General features: G+C 41.4%; 1 protein-coding gene across 7 annotated transcripts in view; it reads left to right on the top strand.

The window, feature by feature from the left end:
- The window catches only part of LOC134549607 (potassium voltage-gated channel subfamily KQT member 1-like), a 395,125-nt gene that overhangs the window by 44,805 nt on the left and 326,331 nt on the right, over nt 1-23,989 (top strand). For all 7 annotated transcript variants that reach the window (XR_010080145.1, XM_063395349.1, XM_063395353.1 and 4 more), the window contains exon 12: nt 19,353-19,467. Coding sequence is in view for 6 of the 7 variants with exons in the window: in XM_063395349.1 (XP_063251419.1) it covers nt 19,353-19,467 (115 nt within the window). In the remaining variant the exon portion in view is untranslated. The remainder of the gene's footprint in view (nt 1-19,352; nt 19,468-23,989) is intronic.

Here is a 23,989-nt window from a genome sequence, read left to right as displayed (position 1 = left end):
TTGGAAATCAAACCTCTCGAAATGAAACTATTTAGAAAGAAATTAATAAGGAAAAACTGAAAAAAAAGAGACATTTAGAAAGTTCTAGAAAACAACTGTGATGCTGAGTCATAAAATGGCATTGCATTGAACGGGGTGGGTTGGAAGGGACCTTAAGGATCAAAGAATCCCAGAATTGTTTGGGTTGGAAGGAATCTTGAAGGTCATCCAGTGCCACTCTCTGTCATGGGCAGGGACACCTTCCACCATCCCAGGTTGCTCAGAGCCTCATCCAACTTGGCCTTGGACATTTCCAGGGATGGGGCAGTCACAGCTGCTCTGGGCAACCTGTGCCAGGGCCTCAGCATCCTCACAGGGAACAATTTCTTCCTGATATCTGATCTAGATACCTTCTCTTTTAGTTTAAAAGGATTCCCCTTGTCCTATCACTGTTTGCCCATGTAGCAGTCCCTCTGCAGTGTTTTTACAAAGTCCCTTTAGGTGCTGGAAGGCTGTGAAGAGATCTCCCCAGAGCCTTCTCTTCTCCAGGCTGAACAACCCCATCCCTCTCAGCCTGTCTGTACAGGAGAGGTGTTCCAGCCCTCAGAGCATCTTTGTGACCTCCAGTGCAGGTTTATATTTTTTTTCATGAGTGTCTGTTGCTTCAGCTTGAAGGAACTATTTAATACCAGGGTGTCTGACTTAATATTTCCATGTAGTGATTTAAACCCCTCAGTCATTTCATCCTTACCTGAGACAATATCCATAAGTATTCTCTGTATTCCTGAAATTAATCTTTACCTGTACTTTTGCCTGTCCGTGTACCTACTCCTCTGCACAGGATCTATTAACAGGATGATAACATGTGCAAGCTCTCTGACATCTTTAATGTTCCTGCAAGGTTTAAAGAAGGCACTTAAGTATGAAGATTGTAGTTAATTAGAAGAGCAAGAGCAAGTGGCAGATCACAGAGACTGATCCATGCAGAAGGGAAACAGCATTTTGGTGTAACTGGAATTTCCTAGATGCATTCTGAGTTTTCTCTTAAAATGTCAGCTGTTCACCACAATGCATCCTTCACAAAATGAACCAAATAGCTGTTTCATAGTGCTTTTTATTAGGGAAGAAAAAAAAATCATAGAAATTTGGAAGTTTTTAGATGTTGAAGGTCAGCCTCCTGGGACAGCTCCAGCAGATGGAATATATTATTCTCTGTCAGCTGTTGTAGGTTGTATACACAACTCATTATTGTTAGATTTGTCAAAGTCACAAGACTCTTTCATAGTGATAAATCTCTGCTGGGCTAAAAATAAAAACCCCTGTTTATCCCTGTGCTTTTCTGCTTGATTTTGGGAGTTTTTTGTATGCTGATGTATGCACAGTTTAAAGCAAAACTGCACAAGAGAAACTTTTTACCAGGAGAGGGAAGAGTACTGCAGTTTTCTCAGACCCCCTTACCTTTGTCACCCCTCTTATATAAAATGTGTAAAGTAGTCTTAATGTTGATTTATTCTGTCTGTAATGCCAGTTTGGATGCTGACATTCCAGCATTCACCTGTCTGGAAATGTGCTGGTTTTTCCCAGAGACTGGTTGCAATTCCCATTGGGAAAAGAGGCTGCTTTCCCTTACTGGTGTAGATGGATTACAGTCTGCAGTACATACAAAGGTGCAAACATTTTAAGTGAAGTGGATTCAGAGATTCCAGTGCTGACAAGCTGAGAGAAAGGTGAGAAAAAACATGTGGCCAAAATTAACAGAATGAAGCAAACACCAAATCTTTTGAGGGTCTGTATAACTGTCAGTACGTCTGAAAATCACGAATATAAAGGTATGCACCAAATTAACATGAGAAAGTATCTAGATACCAGGCTTCTGAGAAATGTCATGCTCTTAAGAAGGTGGTTTTAGCAGCTGGTGGTGGCTTTGTAGTGAGAATTTGTGGTCAGTGTAGAGCTGTTTAATATCTCCGTTTGTATGTCAGTTCAGGACTTATGCTGATGGTACTTGCCCGTGTGTAAGAATTGTGGAAGTACCTCTTCATCAGAAAGTTTTCAGTCTTTACTGATTCAGCCCTGGAAGTGAGAACTTCCAGTGAATTCTGTGGTTTATCTTGCATGGCCAAAGTGGGTGACAGGACTGGCGGTGGGGATGGGGCGAGGGGAGGTGAAGGAAGAGAACAGCTAACTCTGCCAAACCCACTCCTAGTTCTGATTAGATCTGGCAGCTTTTGAGTTTTAAAAATTTATTTTTGTTCTGAATTTATTCAACTCCCTGTAGTGCCTGATTTAAGACCAGGGTTTGGATCACTGGTCAGACCAGACCTGAGCAGGGACTTTGTACCAGGTGTTCCCAGAGACCACGGCAGTGCAGAGTAAGGGAAGGTGTTTGCAGCTCCCTCAGGCTTTTTCTAGACAATTATCAGCACAGCAGTGGGGGCGAAAATCCTAATTATGAGTTGAAAAGGAGGGCATACCCAAGCACAGATGTTTTACTGCTAAAATGAGTATTTCAGGTAACTGTTAAAATATCAAAAATGTAGAAAATCAGAGCAGCAAATAAATTGTATTTGAGTCAACATATTGACTAATAATGACACAGAGGCAGCTTTTTAAAGTGAGATTATAAATTGACCTGATAAATTGTAAAGTTGTTGGTAAGCTCTTTCACAGTACTGATGCAGCCTGATAATTTTTACTCTGGGATCCAGAATATACACAGTCTTGCTGTGTAAGGCTCAGGGGAAGAGAAGGAAAGAAGAAAATCCAAGACCCTGTCAGAAATCTACTCCTGACAACGAACTCAGTAATTGTGGCAGGAGGGAATAAAGGTGATCTTGCCCCTCATAGGTAACAGCTGTGTTAATTACCCAATTACCCAATCAGCCTCGCCCTGATGAGCCACAGCTGTATCCAATAAAGATAAGTGATAAAAGGGAGTGGGCGAGCTCGTGAGGGAAGGCACATGAGGGAGGAGGAGGATGAAGGAGAAGGCTCCTGAGGAGAGAGAATCACTCTGCTGTGAGGTCAGTCTTGGTTTGCAGTTAGAGCCTGTTGTTGGAACCTGCAGTCACAGTCTAGCTGGGTAAAAGCTGCAGTCAGAGGCTGCAAGGGAGACCTCCAGCAGGAGCTTGCTGCAGCCAGAGTTAGGGAATGTTTGGAGTCAGGATGGCTGAGCTATCAAGAGGAATAACCCAGGACCTTTCCCACGCTGTGATAAACAAGAAGTCTGTGTCTTGGCTCATTTCTGCTCTCCAACAAGAGGCTGCTGCAAAAAAAGGTAATTGAGTTTCTTTTTTGATATGTTTGAGGAATCAGCAGGATCTTCTCCCTAAATGCAGGCACTTGTGGGGTTTTCCTGGCAGCTGTATTGGAAAAACCTATTACTTAGCCAGCCTTGGGAAAAAGAAAGAAATGAAATGAGGTGTTCCAAGAATGCAAAGTCAGAGTTAATAGATAAGGTATGGTAGAAAGTAGGTTAAGAAGGATTATACTCATTGGTCTGTATCAAAGTATATATAAAAGTAAGAACTAGAATTTAGTGCTAGAATAACTGAAATCTTGACCTAATTAGTCCAGATCTAATTGTTACATAAGAGAATCAAATGCAAGGTGTTGGGTTTTTTGGTTATTTTGTTGTGGTTTTTTTATAATTAAAAAGCTGCAACTGTAGTAGAACTGTAGTAGAAGTTCAATTAAAACTGTAAAACTTGCTTTTAAAATTCTGCCTGTTTATCTGGTACTTGTGCTCATTCAGTTCCTGGGTATAATTTGCTGCAGGAGGAAGAGGGGAAATACACAATGACTTGTTGAAATCTCATGTCCTTAACAGGGAGGAATATGATGTTTGTGGTGACAGTTTCTCCTTTTTCTCCTGGGATCCACTTGGGGTCACTTACAAATGTTTCCTAACACCCTTTGACATATTTCCTCATTGCTGTGCAGCTCCAGAATTTACCATGTTATGTTCCCTTTTAGGTGTGTGAAATAGAATTTCTTTGCTCTCTGTTAACCTTATAACCAGTTTTGTTCTGCTTCAGGACTATTTTTTTTTTCTTTTTTAACTGACCATTAGTGAATTGTTTATAGCTGTGGGGTCTCCAGTGCCAAGCCTGTGCCCCATCTCTTATCTCCTGCCTGTACTCACACACTGCATCCTGTGTTTCCACTTCTCAAGGCCTCTGATATTCTGCCCAGCCTGTATTTCTGTAAACTCTGTCATTATTTGGTTGTAAATATCTCATCCCACTAAAATAACTGCTGCAGATATGAAGGCATGGTTGTGCAACACAGAGATAAACAGAAGTAAAATGAGGTACAGGCACCTGCTCAATTGGAGAAATTGCTGTCACAGCTAAATCAGGGTCAGGCCAGGGAAAGTCTGGACAGAGCAGCCAGAGAAGCCTCATCCCTCAGGTCCTGCAAATTTACCAGCAGTGCTAATCCAGTGCAGAATAACTTGGGAGACAGGGAAGCTCTTTAGTGAATTCCCATGAATATCCCAGTCTACAACTTTTCCAAAACTTTGGAAAGACAAAGAATGATCTGGGTAAACTGTGAGCTTTTCCTTGATAGCCTAAACTTGAGATGAAAATGTTTGCAGAGTGGAAGTTTGGCCCAGTTACCAACCATACAGTAATGGTGTCAGGAAACAGCTAACAGTTTTTTCTGTTTCTGAAAATTAACTCTGAATGTGCTGAAATTGACACTTCAAACTCTGTCACTTGCCATTATTTGGAAAATTCTTCAATGAGGAGCAAATAAAGTTAGAACCATAAGAGCAAGGACTGAAAAAGATGCAGAAGTCAGGTGAATTTCTCTCTCTGGGCTTGCAAAGCAAACAGCTGAGGAGCCAGGGAGTGATCAGAAGGAACCTGAGAGCCACTGACAGGAGGATGATGATTTAAAATACAAAATTTCTGTCCAGAACCCCTTACATTTGCTTTGCGTGGCAGGGTAGAAGTAGATGATCTGTGTAATCTCAATAGAGGTTATATATAAGGGTGTATGGATACCTAAATCTAAACAGGCTGTTGTGTAATTAGATGGAAATGTAAATATTTAAACAGATATCTGGTCTAAATTGATTTTCTGTGCAGTAAGTGTTAAAATATAACCTAAATAGAAGTGTAAGCTGACACAGTCTAAATGGATACATAAGTGTAAATTGAGATAAGGCTCAATAGATATGAGATGGCAGTTGTAAATTCATGTATATGTAAATGTGTCTGTGTCTAAATAGATTTAAGAGAAAATAGGTAAGACACATCAAATACAGCTCTTCCCTATGTGTAAGCAGCTGTGTGTGTGAAAATGTAAATGTCTTTGCTAGATGGGGGTGTTAAAAAGAAAGAAAAGGGTGTTTTTTTGAAGAACCACCCTCTAAATATCTTTTTTGTGTCCCTCCCCTTTACCCTGGGTACAGGGCAGGGGGAATGTGATGCATTGACATGGAAATGGGATAGCCCCAGGAGCCTTTTTACTGAAGGTGAGAGGCAGGTACTTATAAATGGGAATAAGGATAACTTACTGCTTTTTTTTTTTTTTTTTTTTTTTTTTTTTTTTTTTTTTTTTTTTTTTTTGTGTGTATGTACTGACTTGGTAAAAAAGCCCAGAATAGCCAGCTTTTGTCTCAACCCCTTTTCCACAAAAGAAATGGGTTAAAAGTGAGGCTCTAAGACAGTGACAAAGCTCCAACACATCTTGGTGGGCTCTGCTGGGATCCTGGTGTTGGTGTTGAGGCTGGATGTCCAGGGCTCAGGAGGGAGGGCTGAATTCCTGGATTCTGTTCCTGATCCTCAGGGTGACCTCGGGCAGACAATTAACTCACTGTGCTTGGGTTGCATCATCTGCTCCATGAGTATAAGTCTTGTCTCTGTCATGGAGTTTTTGCGAGTCCTAATTGTTTATGAAGTGTTTTTAGACTGACACAGCATTACAGAAGTGGAGAGTGCAATTAGTCAATGCAGGATTAAGCACGGGCCTGCACAGTTGTTTATCCTCAGCATAAACAAGGAGGAGTGGTAATCAGGGATGGCAGCTTTTGCAAGAAAAGCTGATTTTTGCAGGAAATATAGTGAATGTTCTGTGGGGAAAAGGTGATGTGATTTAATCTAAAATGTAAAGCTACTTTTTAGCCACAAAAATTTGGGGTTTTTCCTGATGGAAAGGACAAAACAGTATTGTGGGAGATGAAGGCATCATGTCTAAAAATTTATGGCCTTGTAAACTGGTTTTACTTGGATGGTGGAGTAGTAAATACACTTTTACTATTCCTTAAAATATACTTTTCATCAAAGTAAATTAATGTCTTGAAAAGCATGTATTTTGCTTATTTCTGTTGTGTGTCAGCTGGGAATGATGAAAAGATTCTATAATTAGAAGCAAAATAAACACTGGTTCTTGGGGGGGGGGGAGCTGTGTCCATATATAATAACCATTAGTTGAAAAACAGAAAAGACTGAGTGTTCCCTTTATTTAGGTTTTGCTCCCTGTTGAAGCAGCCAGGTGTAGCCACTTCTAAACAATTTACTTGGCTTTATGTGTCTCTTTGCACAGCAAGCTCTCTGCAGTCACAGACAGTGCTTGGGAAATAATTTTGATATTCAAGCGTGCCTGCTGCTCTTCCCAGAGCTTCCCAACCACAACTCCATGGGAATATTTGCCTTGGAAAGAATTTGGAAGTTCTGTGTTTTGGAAATGCTTCTTTGCCCTGCTTATCATAAACGCTGAGACGGAAAATCTGACCTGACACAGTGTCTTCATTTCAGTTTAATCCCATCAGGTGTGAAAAAGGTGCTGAATGGCTGAGGATAAACAGGAGACAAACCTAAGAAGTAAAGTTTTGTGTCAGCCTCTGTACATGGTAAAAAGTGTTTCTGCCCTGTTTGAAATGAACTGATGGGTCATAAAGGTGATGCCAGTGTTGCACTGAGCCATGGCCTGGGGTTTAGTGACACCTTAAATATTTCTCCTGTTCCACTTTGACTTACTTCAGGAGACAGCAGTATGTGCAGCAAGAGGGACTGTGGTTTAGGATTTATCTCACTGGGGTATTGTTTGTTTTTTATTTTTGAGCTTCTTCCTTTTAATTTCTATCTGCATAAAACCTGACAGACTGGAGGTGGAAAGAGTTAATTGCTATGGAGGTTGTTCACAGTCTCTGTAAATCATGAAAACTCAGGAAAAAAGGTGCTGCACCCACTGTCTACCAGTTAGTCAGTCAGAACTTTAAAGGGATTTTTCATAACCATGGCAAGAAAGAAAAGCAGCTGCTTGTCATTTGCTTAACCTTGCTTGGGCTGAATTTAATCAGTAGAAAACATCTGGAACTGATTCCCCCTCAATTTTGGAGTGTCCAGTAATCTGCTGTGTACATACAACTGGTGCACCTTTAGCACTGGAATACTTGGCTACATCATGTTGTGCAATATTGTTATCTTTTGGAAAGAGAAGAGGAAACAACAGTCATTTCCCAATGAGCAAATATTTGCAGTGTTCTGTATAGGTTGCATTGTTGGCTGATTTTGTGCAGCTGTTGTATGAAATCTATTGATTGGAGTTAATAAATTTCCAAGTGAGTAATACTGTCTGTTTGTATTGATTAAGAGTGGGCCAAATTCTGAGCTGTTTAGCATTGCTTGTCTACAACTGATGAAGCAATTTGACCTTGTTACTTTTTTGACAGAATGCAATGTTAAATTATGAATAAATTTTGAGGCTGTAAAAAGTTTCTGGTGATTATCTTGGAGCTGGTTTGGTTAAAAGTCTTAGTCTTTCCTGCAGAATTAGGGTGTTGGACTTTTATAGATTGCTATTGATATTTGCTTTTAGCTGAATTTTCTGTTAAATACAGCTCAAGGCTGACCTGGATAGTTATACTTGATAAAATGGGAATCATTTTTAAGAAGCCACTCAGAGGGAGATACATGAAAGAATAATGTGCATTTAAACAATGTTTTGTGTTGACAATGTGTTCCTTCTTTATGAGAGAAGTTAGAAAAACTCAAATATACTTTTTTCAAATATAAATCATGCTCACTTGCAGGAGAGCATTTATATTTTAATAGAACCACTTTGGAAACCATGAGGGAGTAACTGTCTCTGGAAAAAAACGCTCTTTCTTCTTAGTGTTCTACTCAGAACTTTGCAGTGAATATCACAGTGACCTGGCCATAATTTCTATGGGCATTTCTCTGGGGTAAAGCCCATAGAAGGTGGGGGAGGTTGATGAATTTCTGAGATACTCTGTCCTCTGCCCCCTTATTAGGGAGTTCTCCTAATTTCCCTTTCATGCTCATGTGGGTAAAACTCCTTTATGACACCTCTTTTTTTGTTTTGTATTATGGAAAAAATACAGGTGTGATTAGTTCTACCCAACACAGCAGGAAATAGCCAGCTTGGGAATATAAAGCAATGCTGATGGCTTTTAAAATAGTGTATTATTTTAATTAGATATTGTTTTTGTCTTTACCATCTGTAATAGTGATAATCCACCATCAAGGAAAAAAGACTTCTGGAGTTTCTTTCTTTCATTCTTGCTGACATGGACTTAATGTCCCCTGTAAAAGGAGAAGAATATTTTCTCCCCTGTGGGTAAGGTGAATTATGAGGAAAGCATCTGTAACACAATTTGGGTAACAAATTCCTGGAATTCTTGCTTGCACAGAGCCTGCTCCTGGATCTGCCTCATGAGTGTGTAAACTGCAGCCATGGTCTGACCCTTTGGGTCTATTTGTGTTCCTTTAACTCCTATATCGTGCTGAGTTCTCAGAACTTGATTCCAGTTGTAAAAAACCCAACAAACCTTAAGCAGCATCATGCCAGTGTTTGCTGCTGGTGGCTTTTCCATCCTGTTTATGATGGGGTGAATCAGACCATGGCAGTGGGATATCTAGAGCTGGCTGTACTAACCCGATTAAGATGCTCTCAGGTCAGGTTGACCTGCATCTACCAAGATCAGCTTGTGCTGAATGAGCTGTCCTGGACAAGGGCAGCCCCAGATAAAGCCCAAAGGTTTCTCTTGCTGTTTATGTGAAGGGCTCAGGTTGGCTCCTGTTCCTATAATCTTGTAAGAGAGAGAGGACAGGGAGTGTGCACTGGATTTTGGTGTGTGCAGGGGTCCAGCAGCTGCAGGCTTTACAGGGCTGAATTTAAGAATCCTGCTGAGCTGTAAGCATGCAAAAAAAAATACACTCAAGCCTGCCTGACCATGACAAAGTGTGTTAAATAGGGGGGTTTTGCCTCTGGTTTTTTTTTTTTTTCCTCCTGGAGAAATGGGATCTCTGGAAGTTCTGTGTTTGTGCTGTTCCTAGTGAGGTAAAATCACACTGATAACACAGGTCTGTTCACGGGTCAGATAAGCAAAGTCACTTTTAGCTGCTGGAGATGAACTTGGGTAAGGTCATGATGGCTTTTGTGGAGTTTCTGGTAAAGACCTTCAACTTAGATTATTTGCTGTCATCTTCTGAAGTCTCCTTAAAGGGGTAAGGGTGTTCATTGCTAGATAAATTCATGCATTAGTGTGTGCCAGTCTTGAATGTGAACTGGCTGAAGTGGAAAGAGCCTGGGCTGAAATACTTCGTGGACTTCTTATAATTGGAGAGTGAGGTAGTTTTAAGTTGGAGTCAGTAAAGGCTGTTTGAGTAGTGATTTCTAATAAAAAAATTTGAACAAGTTTATTGCTTACTATTTGAAAGAATTTAATTCAGAATAAGGCTTCTGCTGCCTCTTACATTTCCACATCTCCCCTCTCAGCAATGAATGGGGTTTTAGTGTGCTGCCACTTCCTAGGGTGCAGTGACACATCCACAGTCATTCCCTTTTCCTCCCTGCATTTAGCTGCTGCTGTGCCTGGGCCAGGCAATTTTTCTCCACACAAGATGGAATTGTCAGAGGTTTTTCCAATGTTTGTGAACTTCTCTGCCAGCTATCTGAAGAAACTGTGCTAGGGGAGATAGGGCATCAGGGAGGAGATTCTGTGCTATGTAAGCAAACCCCATCATCATCATCACTTTTACAAAGCCAAAAATGGTCAGTGCTTTACACCCACCAAGTGTTCCAGCCACTTGTAACTTTGAACCCTTTTAAATCTGGCTCTCAGATGGGGAAAGGGCCATGTCCAAATCTGGATAAAGGAACACTAAAGCATTTAGAGCAAAGGCAGCTCATAAGACACCAGTTTGGGGGACATTTGGGAGGTGTCCCCAGGGGGAAAACATAGTGCTCAGAATAAGGAATTGAGTGCATGTGAGCATCAGTGGAAAAGAAGGGGTTGGTGGGGGGACAAGGCATTCATTTCTCCCTATTGATCTGAAACCAAATCTCCCAAATCCTTGGGTGAAACATCTGTGCTGCCAAGGGTCTGAATGGCAGTGACAGTCTTGTGTCCCAGTGCTTTGGGATTGTAACAGGAGTCTCTGCAGCACTTTCTGCTTCTCAGGCGTTCCTTACCCATCTCCTCAGGAGGAAGGTTCTGGGTCCCTGCAGAGGCACTGGATGGGGACAGGGGTCACCCACACTGGCAGGGAGTGTTTGGGAGTGAACTTTTCCACCCTCTTCGTGCAGGTCCCTTGCTGGAGGGAGAGAGGAGCTTTGTCTCCTGACATCTCTGTGGTTCTCACTGTCACAGAAAAGCCAAAGAGGTCACCCTCAGTCCCAACAGCTGCAGGGCACATTCAAATGTATTTCCACAATGTCACCTGTAAAGAGAGACTTTATCCACCCCAGGGTTGTCTCAATTTTAAATATCCTCATTCCCTTGTCATATAAATTGTTTGGTTACTATTGGGAGTGTAGAAGATGTAATTATTCTGGATCTTCTCAGAATCTGAGTTTCAAAACATTTGAATTTTAGTGGTGGCAGCAAAAGCTTAAAAATTTCTTTAGACTATTTTTAAGCTCTTTAATTATAAATATTTTCTAATGGAAGTTCTGAATAAGCAGTATAAGGAAGTTGGAATGTGACATTAATAAAGAATGCACATCCCAACTGAGCCCTGAAGTACAGAATTAAAGACCCCATGAATTTAATTTTAAATAAAATGTGATCAGTTAGTTTGCAGCATTCCTAGGAAGATAACTTATTGTGGGAGGGGGTTGTGCTTATAAGATATTTGAGTTTGAATTCTATGATCTGAAGATCAGTCAAAATTTTATAGCATTGGGTACACCTGACAATGGCTACTCTGAATTCCCTTTTTAACAGTTGCAACTTGGACTCCTACTCAAATTACTGTCCTACCTAAAATATCCTCACAGTCAAGGTTTAAAAAATAAGTATTGGGAGCAATTTGAAGTGGGGAATACTCCCATAAAATGTTGTTTCTTTACACCTGGAATGTATGAAATAACAGCTGAAGCTTTAGTTAGGAGTAGTTTTAATTTAGTGCAGCCAACAGCTTCAGGTTATTTTGTTGAACTTGTTTTGAGCTTAAGGACAAACATGGAAATTATTTCCTCTGCTGTTAAGATTTACTTTCATTTACAGATTTTTTTTTTTTCAGTGTGGAGCAGGCAGGTTGGTAACTATATTGTCTGTATTGAATTCATGATTAGCACTAGTAAACAGGGAAATTTTTCTACAAGGATTCAATTGTGGGAGGGCAAGAACTGCATAAGACCAGCAAACAATTGTGGCATATTTTACAGTAATTACAGTAATTGGGTTTTGTGTTCTTGTGAGTCAAAACACTGACAACAATTCAGAAGATGTTTCTGTTTTTACTCTCACTGCAGTTTGTATGCTTTGAGCATTAACAGTCATGAAAAATAAAAATGTTTTCAGACTGGTTTATTTTCTTTGATAGCCACACTAAAACTGTACTTCCTTGTTAAAATAAACACTTTTACTATAATGGCAGTTCTGAATCCCATAATGGAATGTAACTCTATATATTTATATTTCATGATACATTCCCTATGTGTAATTCTAAGAGTTTGTATGTGTTAAGAGCTCTCCCTGCAGAGCTAACAAGCTGCCAAATTACATTTCACTGACTATTAATTGCTTCAGTTTAAGGTCAAGTTCTTCTTGTCCTTAAAAAAAAAAAAAGGTGAGCAGTGAAAAAGGATCACTTTCTAAGCTATTTTTGTCTTATTTTTCTTCACTGTTATTGCTGTACATTTTGTTCTTCACAATAACTGAATGAACAGTGAAGTATCTGCAGCCTTAAAAAGTTAAATGCATCAGTAGTGGTGACCTGAATTTGGTCTTGGAGACCTGATCTCTGAACATATTCTCAAGGTGGAGATGGTATCTCCAGATCAAAAACATGTTAAAAATACTTGTGGGCACAAGGATTGTGTCAGATAAGCAAAAGAAACAGACTAAGTCTTAAGAGAATAAAGAAATGCTTGTCAAAAGAGTTTGCTGTAGAATATTGAAAAGCCTTGCTCTCTTGGCATTATTTGAGTACAACGTGCTGTGTTAGATGCTTTCCCAAAGGTGTCCTGGTCACATTTCTCCTGGACCAGCTGTGGCAGTGTTTGGGCATCAGGTGATCATGAAAAGCAGCTCATTTCTGTGTTTTTCCTGTTGTCAGAGTCCTTCTGCTGCAGCTCTGAGGCACAATTTGATAGCTATTAATTAATGTATCTACTGTGCCATTCACTCTGTGAGTATCTGATGATTTCCTTCCCCAGCCAACAAGGAAAATGTGTTTTCCAACCTCTTTGTCAGACCCTACCCACTAATACCCTCCATATCAGACACACAGACTTGAATGAGTTTGGAGGTCCACTCTTTTTTTGTGCATCTTTTGAAGAAAGAGCTTTCATAAGGAAAAAAAAGAAAAAAAGCTGTACTTTTTTTTTAGGAACAGAGGCCAAGAGAGAGGAATGTTAAAACGAAGTTGACCCTGTATTTTAAGAGATGGGAGATCTCTGTGATTTGGGTTGAGAATGAGAAAGCCCTGTAGAATTCAGTTATAGGCTGCCTATTTCAGTTATAGGCTCTCTCTCTTCCTGATTTTTGGGCCCTTCCAAACGAAGCCATGATTTTATAGTGCATGCTGGGCAATAATATGAATATTTACTGCATGACTCTAGACTGTATGTGCAGATCCAACTGCCTGGATGCTCCTCCTTCTCAAAGGAGAAGGGATAGGATGTGGCATTTCAGGAGTAAATGGGACTCTTGCCAGCCACAGATCTCTTTCCATGCATATGGCAAAGCCCTGAAAGCATCTATTTCTTACAACAAAACTTTTGCCTTCCATCTTACTCAGCTGAACAGAGTAGAAGGTCCCAAATGCTTTGGATTGGAAAGGGCCTCTAAGATCATCCAGTTCCACCCTGCCATGGGCAGGGACACCTCTGACTAGCCCAGGGTGCTCCAAGCCCCTTCCCTTTTACTGTGAGTCACTCCCATGAAGAAAGCTGGAAACCAGTCATGGGTATAATACAACCAGAAATATAAAAGCTAAATTATCGAGATTGGTAGCTTTAGTTCCATGTTTTTATGAATGATTTTATCACAGCACAATCAACAGAGATTTTGAAATGTTTTTCAGGTTAAACTGTCAAGGAAAATCAGTGCTTGCAGGTCTGAGAGGGGCTGGGCTGATCGCAGCTCGGTATCTGAGCAGACAGTGAGGGCAGCAGCACTGCAGGGCCTCTCTCCTGGGCTCCACTGATCCCCAGTGCCCTTCTGACAGCTCCTGTCTGTGTATGAGGAGATCCTTGCAGCTCTGTGTGCACTCAGTCCCTCACCACTGCTTGTCAGAGAGTGCCAAGCATTGTGGGGTTCAGCAGAATGGACACTTGCTCACTCTGCCAGTTATTTAATGCAAAATATTCAACTGAATGTTTTAGGCCAATATGCTGCATTTAAGTTGATTTTAAAAAATATCTTCTAAAGTAGACATATTTATGATGCTGTATAAAATGTTTGGAATTTGGTTTTTTGTTTGCTTGATTTGTAATTTGTGGGATTTTTTTCTGGTTTGTTTCTGGTGTGTGTGTTTGTTTGTTTTGTGAGTGTTACATCCTTCTTGTTTGCTAGATCCGCAAAGGATATTCAGGCAGCTGGGTAGATAACACATCCCCCTGTGCATTCAAGAGTATGTTTAATTGTTTCTCTCTGCGTGCTTTCCAGCACTACATGCCTTTTTCCAGTGCTCCATGCCCTTGTGATTTTCAGTGAGTGTTGGTGTTCATTTACAGCCCCTGCTGTCCCATCAGTAATGAGTGATTGAATTCCAGGGGCTGTAAGGCAATGTGTAATTTGGCCTGCAGGCTTATCTAAACAAAAGAATGTACAACAAATAAAGGCAGCATTAGTGCATTTTGAGTGCTGATTGTTTCAAATCAGATACACAGGAAGCCAGATGTTGAAGCTTATCTAAAACACTTGCAGCCCAGTCTGGAACTGCAGCAGGAGGAGTGCTCAGCACTTTTTACATGGAGTTAGCAATGTGTCTGCAGCAAATAGAATTTCATTCTTATTCCTCAATTCACCTTTTCAGGTGCTCTTTTATTTCTTTTCTGCTTGCAAACCACTACTTAATTTTGGTGTGACAGGTATTTTGCAGGAAAAATGCAATTCTTGTACATTGCCCTGAATTGAAATCAGCCACATCTCGAATGATGATAATAAATTTAGCTGACTAAAATTAGATACAGAAAGTAGCCTGAGCTTTTTAAACTGTACTTGTAGCTCTAAGAGTTGTCTGGGACAATGTGAGGATGTGGCATTTGCAGATGGCTTACATTTGAGTGGGTAGTCAAGATGTAAAATCACAGCCTCAGATGCTCAGATTTGTAACAGTTTTACATAAAACTGAAGAAAAAATATCTTTGCTATTTGGAGTAGTACTGAGTACATTCCTGACATTATTGTAGCTTCACACAGTAATGAAGCAAACTCTTATATTTTTGGTACAGGTACATTATATTTACTGTATTATTCCAACATGACTCCTCAGAGGAGCTCAAATGCAATCTGTCTGCTGAGATGAATAATCCTAAAAGCAAGCTGAGGAGGTTTTTAAAAGCAGGCTGCTGTTGAGGTGTCACACACGTCCAGGCCTCTGGGCTTTCCTAAGCTGTTGACTTTCCTTTATTCTTCTTTGGAAAGGAAGGGTTTGGACTTGTCCCAATCTAGGCCCCGAACCAGTTTGCCTCTGTGGGGCTTTCCAAATACAGAATTTTTAAGTGATGTGAAACAAGTTCCTGACACAGGAAAGTAGACAAGACATAACTATGCTCTCACAGGCAGGTCATCCCTGCAGTTAAAGTTTAGTTATCCCAGGGATTTTCTGTCAAGATGCAGCCTTACATATGAAATTAAATCATATGTTTATGTCCTGTGTATTGATGGTATTGAGCAGAGCAGCCTGGCATTATGAGAGTTTTAACAGCTTGTGATCTGAAAGTGGTGAGGAGACAGTGGCCCTGAAGGAATAGAGACCTGCTTTTTCTTTTTTTCACCTTCTTTATCTGAGAAGAGGCTAGTGCAACATCTTCCCTGTTATTTTGTCCTGCTGTTGATAGGCATTGGCTGTTTGGGAAAGACCACAATTATGCAGTTTTCTATTGCATTTGTAATTTGGGAGCTTGCCTTTCCCCAAGCTACAAAGACACAAGTTAGTGTTACAGAGATACGGACTAAGGTCAGATAAAGCCAAACAACTTTACAAAAAATATCCCTGGGTTATGTTTTGATGTGTTCATTTTATGACTTCACCATTTTAGAAATTAAAGGTATATGAAATGTAACTTACTTTTTGCTGTTTGCTTTAATCAGTTGCTTTGTTTCGGGGATCCCTGGGTCTGTGGCATTCACTGGAATTTGTTGTACTGTGGTAGATACTATGTTGTATTTTCACTTTGCTGCTTCCAGCTTTTCATACTCATAAAGTATTGTATATTTTATGATGAAGCCAATACAGCTTCTTCATACTCTGAGCAGTAACACATGAAAGGGAGGGATGGCTCCTCTTCTTTCCCTCTTCATATTTCCGTGCTTCCCCTGCTTCATACTCTGCAGCATCAAATGTAGGGCATTAATTCCCCTAAAGTCAGTTTGGACAAGGAAATCTTAGGAAAATAAATACAGAGAGGGAAGACAGAGTTGTTCTGGCTTGAGCTGCAGCTGCTACAAACTACCATCTGTAGTAGCTGGGCCTTGCAACTTTGAGTTTTATTTCTGGAAAACATCACTGCCATGTGTTGAATATATTATAATGCTCCACATCCCCTCAAAGTGAAAGCAGTATCATGAGTGATTATTATGAATTACTTTATTGCTCAGGAGCTTATGGCTTCTTGGTGTTAAAAAAAGAACTTGTTCCTTTTGGTGTGATTTTTGGGAATTTTGATTTATGACTGAACATTGCTGCCTAAATGACTTTTGGAAAGTGAGTGAACTTCAAAAATGGAGTTGGTTCCAGAAAGAATGTTTTGAATAAGAAGATAACTGCTCACAATTCTGCCAGTCACTTAAAGGACAAAAAATATTTAGAAAATAGTTTGTTACATGCATTTACCATTAGCATTCATTTAGGGACCAGAACACATTATTCATGTGTTGGTATTTTAAAGCAGAAACACGTAGAACTACTGAGTTCTAAAAGCATGGAGGAAAATCAGTATTAAACAACTTATATTAGGGTTACATGGAGTAAACAAGTATTCTCAGCTTTAATTCTTCCCAAAACTAATTCTGTGAATTGAGTCAAGTGTCCTTGAGAGCAGTAGGAAATCTCAGAATATCACCACCCAAATATGATGAGCCTCAGAGCTGTGATTTCTGCCTTAACTCGATATATTAGAGCAGCACTTCTGTGAGCTGCTCTTTTTTCTCTTAATCCTTTTGAGGTAAATCTGGTCTGCAACCAAAATGGCAAAGATTGTTCTGTCCATGGATCTGACCAGGGAAGTACGGGAGGGCAGAGGGGAAGCAGTGAGGCAATCTCTGAGATGTGACCCAAATACTTAATTTGATGGAGTTAAGTACACAAGTTCATTCAGCTGATAAAAACAGCTATGGAGTGTGTGTTACACAATCACATCATTGCCTTTTCCAAATGCTTGCAGGAGTGAAGTGTGCCCTCCCTGTGGAATGAGACTGCTGCAGATATCCACAGCAGTCCTCACCAAAGGGAAAGTTTGAGTGCTTTTGCTTTTTGTGAAGACACAACAGAAGCTTGTCCTGCTTGTGTAGGTAACCAAGCAGAGGCTGTTAAATCCCAGGATGAGGTTCCCCACATGCCAGGAGAAGGTCCCTGGTCAGAGATCAGGCTCCAGGTGCAGCCTGCAGGAACAGCAGAGCTGCTCAGCACATGGGAATCGTGAAGGATTTGGAACTGGCTCCTGCTGTCGTCCCCCTTTGCTCAGACCCACCGTGCTGTGGAACACACTGCAGTAGGGAACACTTCTCAGAAAAGGAGTTAGCAAGCCAAATGTAAACCATCAGGTTTTCTGGAGTGCCTGGAGGCAGATTGCAAACAGCAATGTGATGAGTCCAAGAGGAGTTTGATAAAGCATTAACAGACCAAACCCCTAAAATGACAGAACTAAAATATAATCCTATCACTTCTTATGGCAAATGCATAGCAGTAAGTGTAGTGTCTAAGCAGTGCTATCAAAGAGGCAAACTGCCATGGGTTAACGAGGCCCTGCTCTGACCCTTTCAGCAGTTCATTGTGCAGTAGGAATTGACAGCAAGGCAGAGTTTTCCTGTTAATCTGATGTGCCTTACATGGGCACAGTGATTTCACTCTGCCTTGGCCCACTCCCAGGTTTTGCTAATTTGCTATGAGGAAAACCTTACTGTAGCTGAAGCCAAAACGCCCCCAGTTGAATTTTGCAGATGTGCCATGTTACTTGTTCGGAGATGGGTGTTTCCCAAAGCCACACATCAAATAATGGATCTGTGTGCTCCATGACTTTGTCTGGCAAAATATGAAGCCACATAGTTCTCTTACAGGAAAAATGTCTTTTCAGAACAAATGCAGAACTGGCAGGACTCACTAAATAGAGCTCCTCTAGAACAGCCAAAGTGTTTTAGTAGTGCTGAGAGAGCACAGAAGTTCATGCTCCCAGTGCTAGGAAGATCTGGGTTTCTCCTGGAAATACACAGTTCACTTGGGATTAAATGCAGCAGAGGTAAATAAAATAGCTTTGTAATTTTATGTCCTTTGTTAGTGTTCACTTATGCCATTTGATAATTTTATTCCATAGACTTCATTTTCATTCCTTGCCATTTGGATTATGGCTCTTGCAAAGTAATCTCTGGTGGTGTAGGCCTTTTAGTATTTACCTGGAACTTGAATGCAATCCAGCTGAGGGTGTTGCTCTGGAATAAACTGGAGATTTCAACAATTTCATTTTCTAGGAGGCAAGGTTTCTTATTTGTCACATGGGTTGTTATCACAGCATATGCCAGTGACACTATTTAGTCTTTACTTCTTATGATGCTTAATTTTAGTGTTTCACCCACACACTTTTTTTTACTTCTTTGAATTTATTTATCCTATCTATTTTCCAAGCTAGACTCTGTCAGCTCATATGCCAAGCTTTCAAGGATGATCAGAATCAAAATTTATAGGTAGCTTCCTTAGAAACTGTTAGGATCACCAGCAATCATGAATGAAATTGCTTTTAGATCAGCGCAACTTAAGCTAGATATACTTTATAGATTTTGAACCAAGTTAATGTGGGAAAAGATAATGAAGAGAACTTGCAGCAGAAATAGCTTTTGTAAATTGATGCATCTGAACTTAGAAAGGCAGGTACATGTACACTGCACATTTATGAAGAAACCAGCCCTCTATTAGATGGAAATGAGTTTTGAGGGTAGATCTTTAGAAAACATTGGGTTTTACCACTTACAGGGCTAGCTGCACTTCTCTGATTTTTGTAGTGTCTTAGTGAACTCCTTCATGAGTTGGCCGTTACGTTTTCCAAATCTGTAATGAAATTTGTACCTTTTTGACACTTGGACCATGAGCTAAACTCCAGCACAGCTTGTATCCACCATGGTTATCATGCAGAGCCAACTACATCCAGCCACCTGAGGCTTCCTGGTTCATGGGAGAAATTTGGAGCACTGGTGGTTATAGTGACCAGAGAGCACTTTGGTTTCAAGTGTTATTATTGTTTGTATGAATAGTATTTTAAATAATAGTTTTGCAGGTATTAAAGCAAACATATCAAACGGTGTTGAGTGAGGAAATGGAGATGTGACAGTCGGTGTTGTCTTGCCCACATTAACATTGCAGATGTGGGGAGTTTCTGTTCATGGCAGACAGCCCTCAAGAAGACAAACCTTTCCTGGCAGAGGTTCCTTGTGTTTGAGCTATGTGTGTGCCATGGTGAGAGCTTGCACATTTGTCTCCCTAATGTATTCTGGTCTCTCTGAACCATTTGTGCAGCCAGGAGACGCCTGGAAGGGCAGACCCCAGACATGTCCCGGGCCAACAGCTTCACAGATGACACCGACCCGGCACCCGAGGAGTCCCCGCTGCCGGCGGCTTCCGACGTGGCACAGTGAGTGAGCAGCAGCTCCTAAGGGATCACATAATGCTCATTAATAATAATGAGGGACTCCTGTCACCCAGTGAGAGTTATTCTTTTGCTGGCTGCACTTGTAGTGATTGTGAGTTTGATCTGGTTTAACCAAATGTGAACGTTTCCTACCCAATGCAAGTTTAGCCTTAAGTTTAATGGAAGTAGCCAGATGCTTGGAAAAGCAGCACTGCTCACTGATGGGTGCCTTGCAGTCTGGGTGTCTTTGTTTCCCCACTTTTTAAGGCAGCTGACACAGTTCCTGAGAGCTGTGAGCTTTACAAGTTTTATACTTGCAGACTTCCCCATCAGGCTAAGCTCTAAAGCTGTCCTAATATGAATTGATTTGACACCTAAAAGAAATGGTTATTTATAGATACAGCCTGAAAACAGAAAGGCTGCCTCAGGTAATGATTTTATAAAGCAGGCACACTTTTAGGGAAATGGTGTTCCACAAATATGAAAGTGAAATTATTGTCCAGGACAGAAAATCCCCATCAGGGAGTTCACCGCAATTGTTGAATTGTTGCTTTTACTTGGCTTAGCAAATATTGCTGGAAATAAACAAAATAATCCTGCAGGAAAATTCTGTATTGTGCTTTAGCAAGATCTTGAGTAACCTTCCTGCTTTTGTCCTGTAATATACCTGTCCAGTTCTGGGCATGGGGATTGTGGAGTAAATTTCAAATGTAAAGCAAAGCCTTAAAACACAGAGGAAGGTCTGGATGGAGCAGAACATCATCCAGGTGCCATAGCAGTGTTTTATCTCCCATCCCAAACTGACACAAATAATGCAGGTGAGGAGATCTCCTGAGCTAGCAGGCTCAGGAAGGGCTTTAGGTGATGTTTGGGTGTCATGGTGATGTTGGTGAAAAACTCACCTGAGATCACCTTTGCTAGAGAAAATATGGGCTTGTCATTGGAAAAATTCTTTAGGAAACAGGTGAGGTTAAAAAATAAAAATAAAAAACCAAACAAACCACCAAAAAAACCACACACATACACAAAAAAAAAAACCAAAACAGAAAGAAAGGGAGAAACTGTTGCTTGCCTTCAGATAGGGAAAAATATCCACAGTGGTGTTCAGATAAATTTGAAAGCAGTGTGATTCCATTCTGTGGTGTGACTGCCTGTAAGAGGTTTTATTTCACGTCCTGTGTTTACTTGCTGTCCAGGAGCTCCTATAGATGATGTGTCTGCTACACCTATGGGAACTGTACTGCACTTTCATATCAGATATCCTGGTCCTTGGATATCCCCAACATGTAATATTAGCCTTGCTTTCAAATCACAGAATTCTAAATTGTTCTGTCAAACTGGTCTTTTTTTCTTCTTGTTATTCAGCACAGTGCAAGCAAAGGGTTTTGCATCTGAGGAAAAAACCTTCAGTTCTAATCTTATTTCTACTGTTTAGTGCATGAAGAGTGGTGCTATCATGATTTACTTTGTGTAGTGCAAACTGCACCTGCATTTTTAGCTCCTGTTGGTGTTTCAGTGCATTTCTCCCTTAGGAGAATCCATTAGAAAGGTAATCAAATGCATCAATGAAAAGAGAAATTGAAATATGGAGAGGTTTAAAGTATTGTGCTGCATGGTTTAAAGTCATATGCCATTAAACGATTGATTCCTCTTGATGTGGATGTCAGGTGCACAGAGACAGAATGATCTTGCAATTGCTAAATCAAGGATTTTTATATTCTAACCCCATTATAAAAAGCATAATTATAGCTTCTTAATATTTGTAAGAAACCTCAAATATATAGAAGACATAAAGCTAGATGACATAAATCTCATGAAAGAACCGCTCTCTGCGGAGCTCCGAATTCGCGCAAGTTACGCCGTTCGCGCAAGTTACGCCGTTCGCGCAAGTTACGCCGTTCGCGCAAGTTACGCCGTTCGCGCAAGTTACGCCGTTCGCGCAAGTTACGCCGTTCGCGCAAGTTTTTTGCGGGTTTGCCGTGTTTTGAGGGTTGTTTTCTGTCATGTGAGCAGTGGATGCCAGTGGAGTCAGCTCTGTGGGGTGGTGTCAGCAGAGACGCTCTCTGCTGGCAGAAGCTTTGCTTTAGGCCACTCTCTCTTACAAATTTCTTCCATTGTGTGGGAAGGGCAAATGATACCCCAGGAAAAGAAATTTCCTACCCTTGAGCCTCACTGCCTTAGGCAAACCTCTGTCACCTCAATCTGCCCATGTGTGCAGCAGATCCAGCCACAGTAACTCAGGTGGGTTTTGCCAGGCAAGCACCAGACTGCTTGAAAACTGCAGATATTCCTGTTTAAGGTGATATTTGACTGAAAGCAAACCAGTTCAACGTGCTGCAGCATGCCCAGGTCTCAGTGGTGGATGCCTCCACCAGTGGAATTCTGATGGGACTGGAAGATCTCTGGTCCAGGGGCCAAAAATCCCATGTGCTGCTGACCTGAGTGAGGTGTCCAAAGTTGAATGTTGTTCAACAATGTTGTTAGAGATGGATCAATTCTTACATATTGAATAAATATGTTCATTTCAAGCAGTTGATGAGCAGTTCTATTTTTGGCAGAAATGTTTGGACTGCCTCACTGCCTGATGGAACTACTCAGCTAGTATTTCAAATTCTCTGATGAATGGTCAGAAGGGGATTCCCTCAGAGCATCACTGGAGTTCTGTAAGAGTAAAGGAGAACCCAATAACTTTGGGATGTAGGGGGGTTTTTATCTCCAGCTGGTTCTGTTTTTATTGTGATGACACAAACCCTTGGCCATGACAACATTTTCTGTCCTACACACCAGAGTTAACCTTCCGTCAGGAAAGAGAGAATTTGGCCAATAGACTGCCCTGGGAGATGACACCAACCTGGTCCCAGCTAGCAGAGTCTCAGGAAAAACACACACAGCAGCAGCTTTAGAGACAGACATCCTGCGTTTGGTGTTCAGAGCTCTGTGGTTTAAAGCTGTGGTGTGTAAAGCTCTTTCCACTGTAAGGCAATCAAAAGTTAGAGATTCTATGTGTCAGCATGGTTAAGTGCGGTGGGTGTGAATTTGTGTGCATTTTGTGTACATTTTGTGCACCCTGGGCTCAGCCGGAGGTGAATTCCAGCTGCCCCCGGGCCGGGAGCAGGGCAGGGCTGCAGCTCAGCCCCGGCAGGAACCTCTGGCAGGGGAGATGCGCTCACAGTGCCCAGGTCAGCGGTGGCTGCCCTCAGGGCACAGCTGGGCAGGAATTCGGGATTCCTCAGCTGGAACGGGCTGCCAGGGAGCAGAGAGCTCCGCCTGATCCCCAGGGAAAGTGGGGCTCGATCACTCTCCATGGGCTGCAGCGAGAGCAGCAGTCGCTCTTCTCCCTGAGGCTCTGCCCCAGCAGAGTCGAGCTGTGCTCAGGAACCGCGGGTTCAACCCAGTCCTGGCTAAAACCCTTCTGAGCAGGGCTTTAGGAAGCGTGAGGGCGCTGGTGTTGCATCCCTGAGTGTGAGTGTGTGCTGTGGCTGTGAGAATGGCTCACTGCTTCAGTCTGATGTCTTAAATTAATGGAACAGACCCTGTCCCCACCTCCTCCAGAGTTTTTCTTATTTCAAGCTCCTAGCACAAAACTGGCTCTTAGAGTGTACAAGGGATTCAACCATTGTACAACAATTCACCTACAAAAGGAGGAGCAGAAAAACCCAGCACTAAAATGTGGTTACTGAACAATCAAGGGAACCCTGAGGAGGGGGGGGGAAGATACACCTGGGGTGAAGCAATGGATGCAAAACAAACCCCTTTGAACGGGGGAAACTGAGAGCCCGAGGGTGACTGAATGCTCTGTGTCATCACTGGGGAATCCTAATCCAGAAAGAGCATCCCAAATGAATCCCCAGGGGTGAGCAGGACCTTCTGTGAGGACTGAGGCTGAGTGAAGCCCCAGGGGTTGGGTTCTCTTTGTCTGGGGATGTTTGTGCAGCTCCGGGCTGCCTGGCAGAGCAGAGCAGAGCTGGGTTCTGCAGGGACTGGGGGTGCCCTGGGCACTGCTGTGTGCTGCGGTGGGAAATCAAACTTGTATTCAAAGGAGGAGGCTTCATGGTTAGTCTGGGAATCTAGCTTTTCTCTTTAAAAACAAGTTTAGGAACAGTGTTGGTTTGTTGTGGTGGTTTGTTTTTTTTTTCTCTAGAGGAAATGGGATATCATATGATTGGCAGATAAGAAATATGACTAATTTCCTTCATTGCCTACTAACACAGAAATTTTATACAAAGTGAATAGGACAAATAGTGAAAATTATGCTGGACCTTAAAGCTTGTATTAGGTGTTTTCAAAGGAAATGATCACTGTTAAGCCTTGAAAAACCCATCTTCAGACTTCCAGCCTTCCACTATCTGTAGATGGTAGTGAAGGTTTTATCAGAGTCTTAAGAGTACCTGTTGTCCTTCTTTGTCTCTGCTTGAAAATCTTAAATATGCAACTTGTAACCCCAAGCCTATTTGCAGGTTTTTATGGTTTTAGTCTATCTCTGCAAGCTCCATTTAGATTTGTATTTTTTATTATAATTTCCTCC

The sequence above is a fragment of the Prinia subflava genome, chromosome 4, assembly GCF_021018805.1.
Source record: "Prinia subflava isolate CZ2003 ecotype Zambia chromosome 4, Cam_Psub_1.2, whole genome shotgun sequence".
Taxonomy (NCBI): Eukaryota; Metazoa; Chordata; class Aves; order Passeriformes; family Cisticolidae; genus Prinia; species Prinia subflava.
This window is presented reverse-complemented; position numbering and strand designations above follow the sequence as displayed.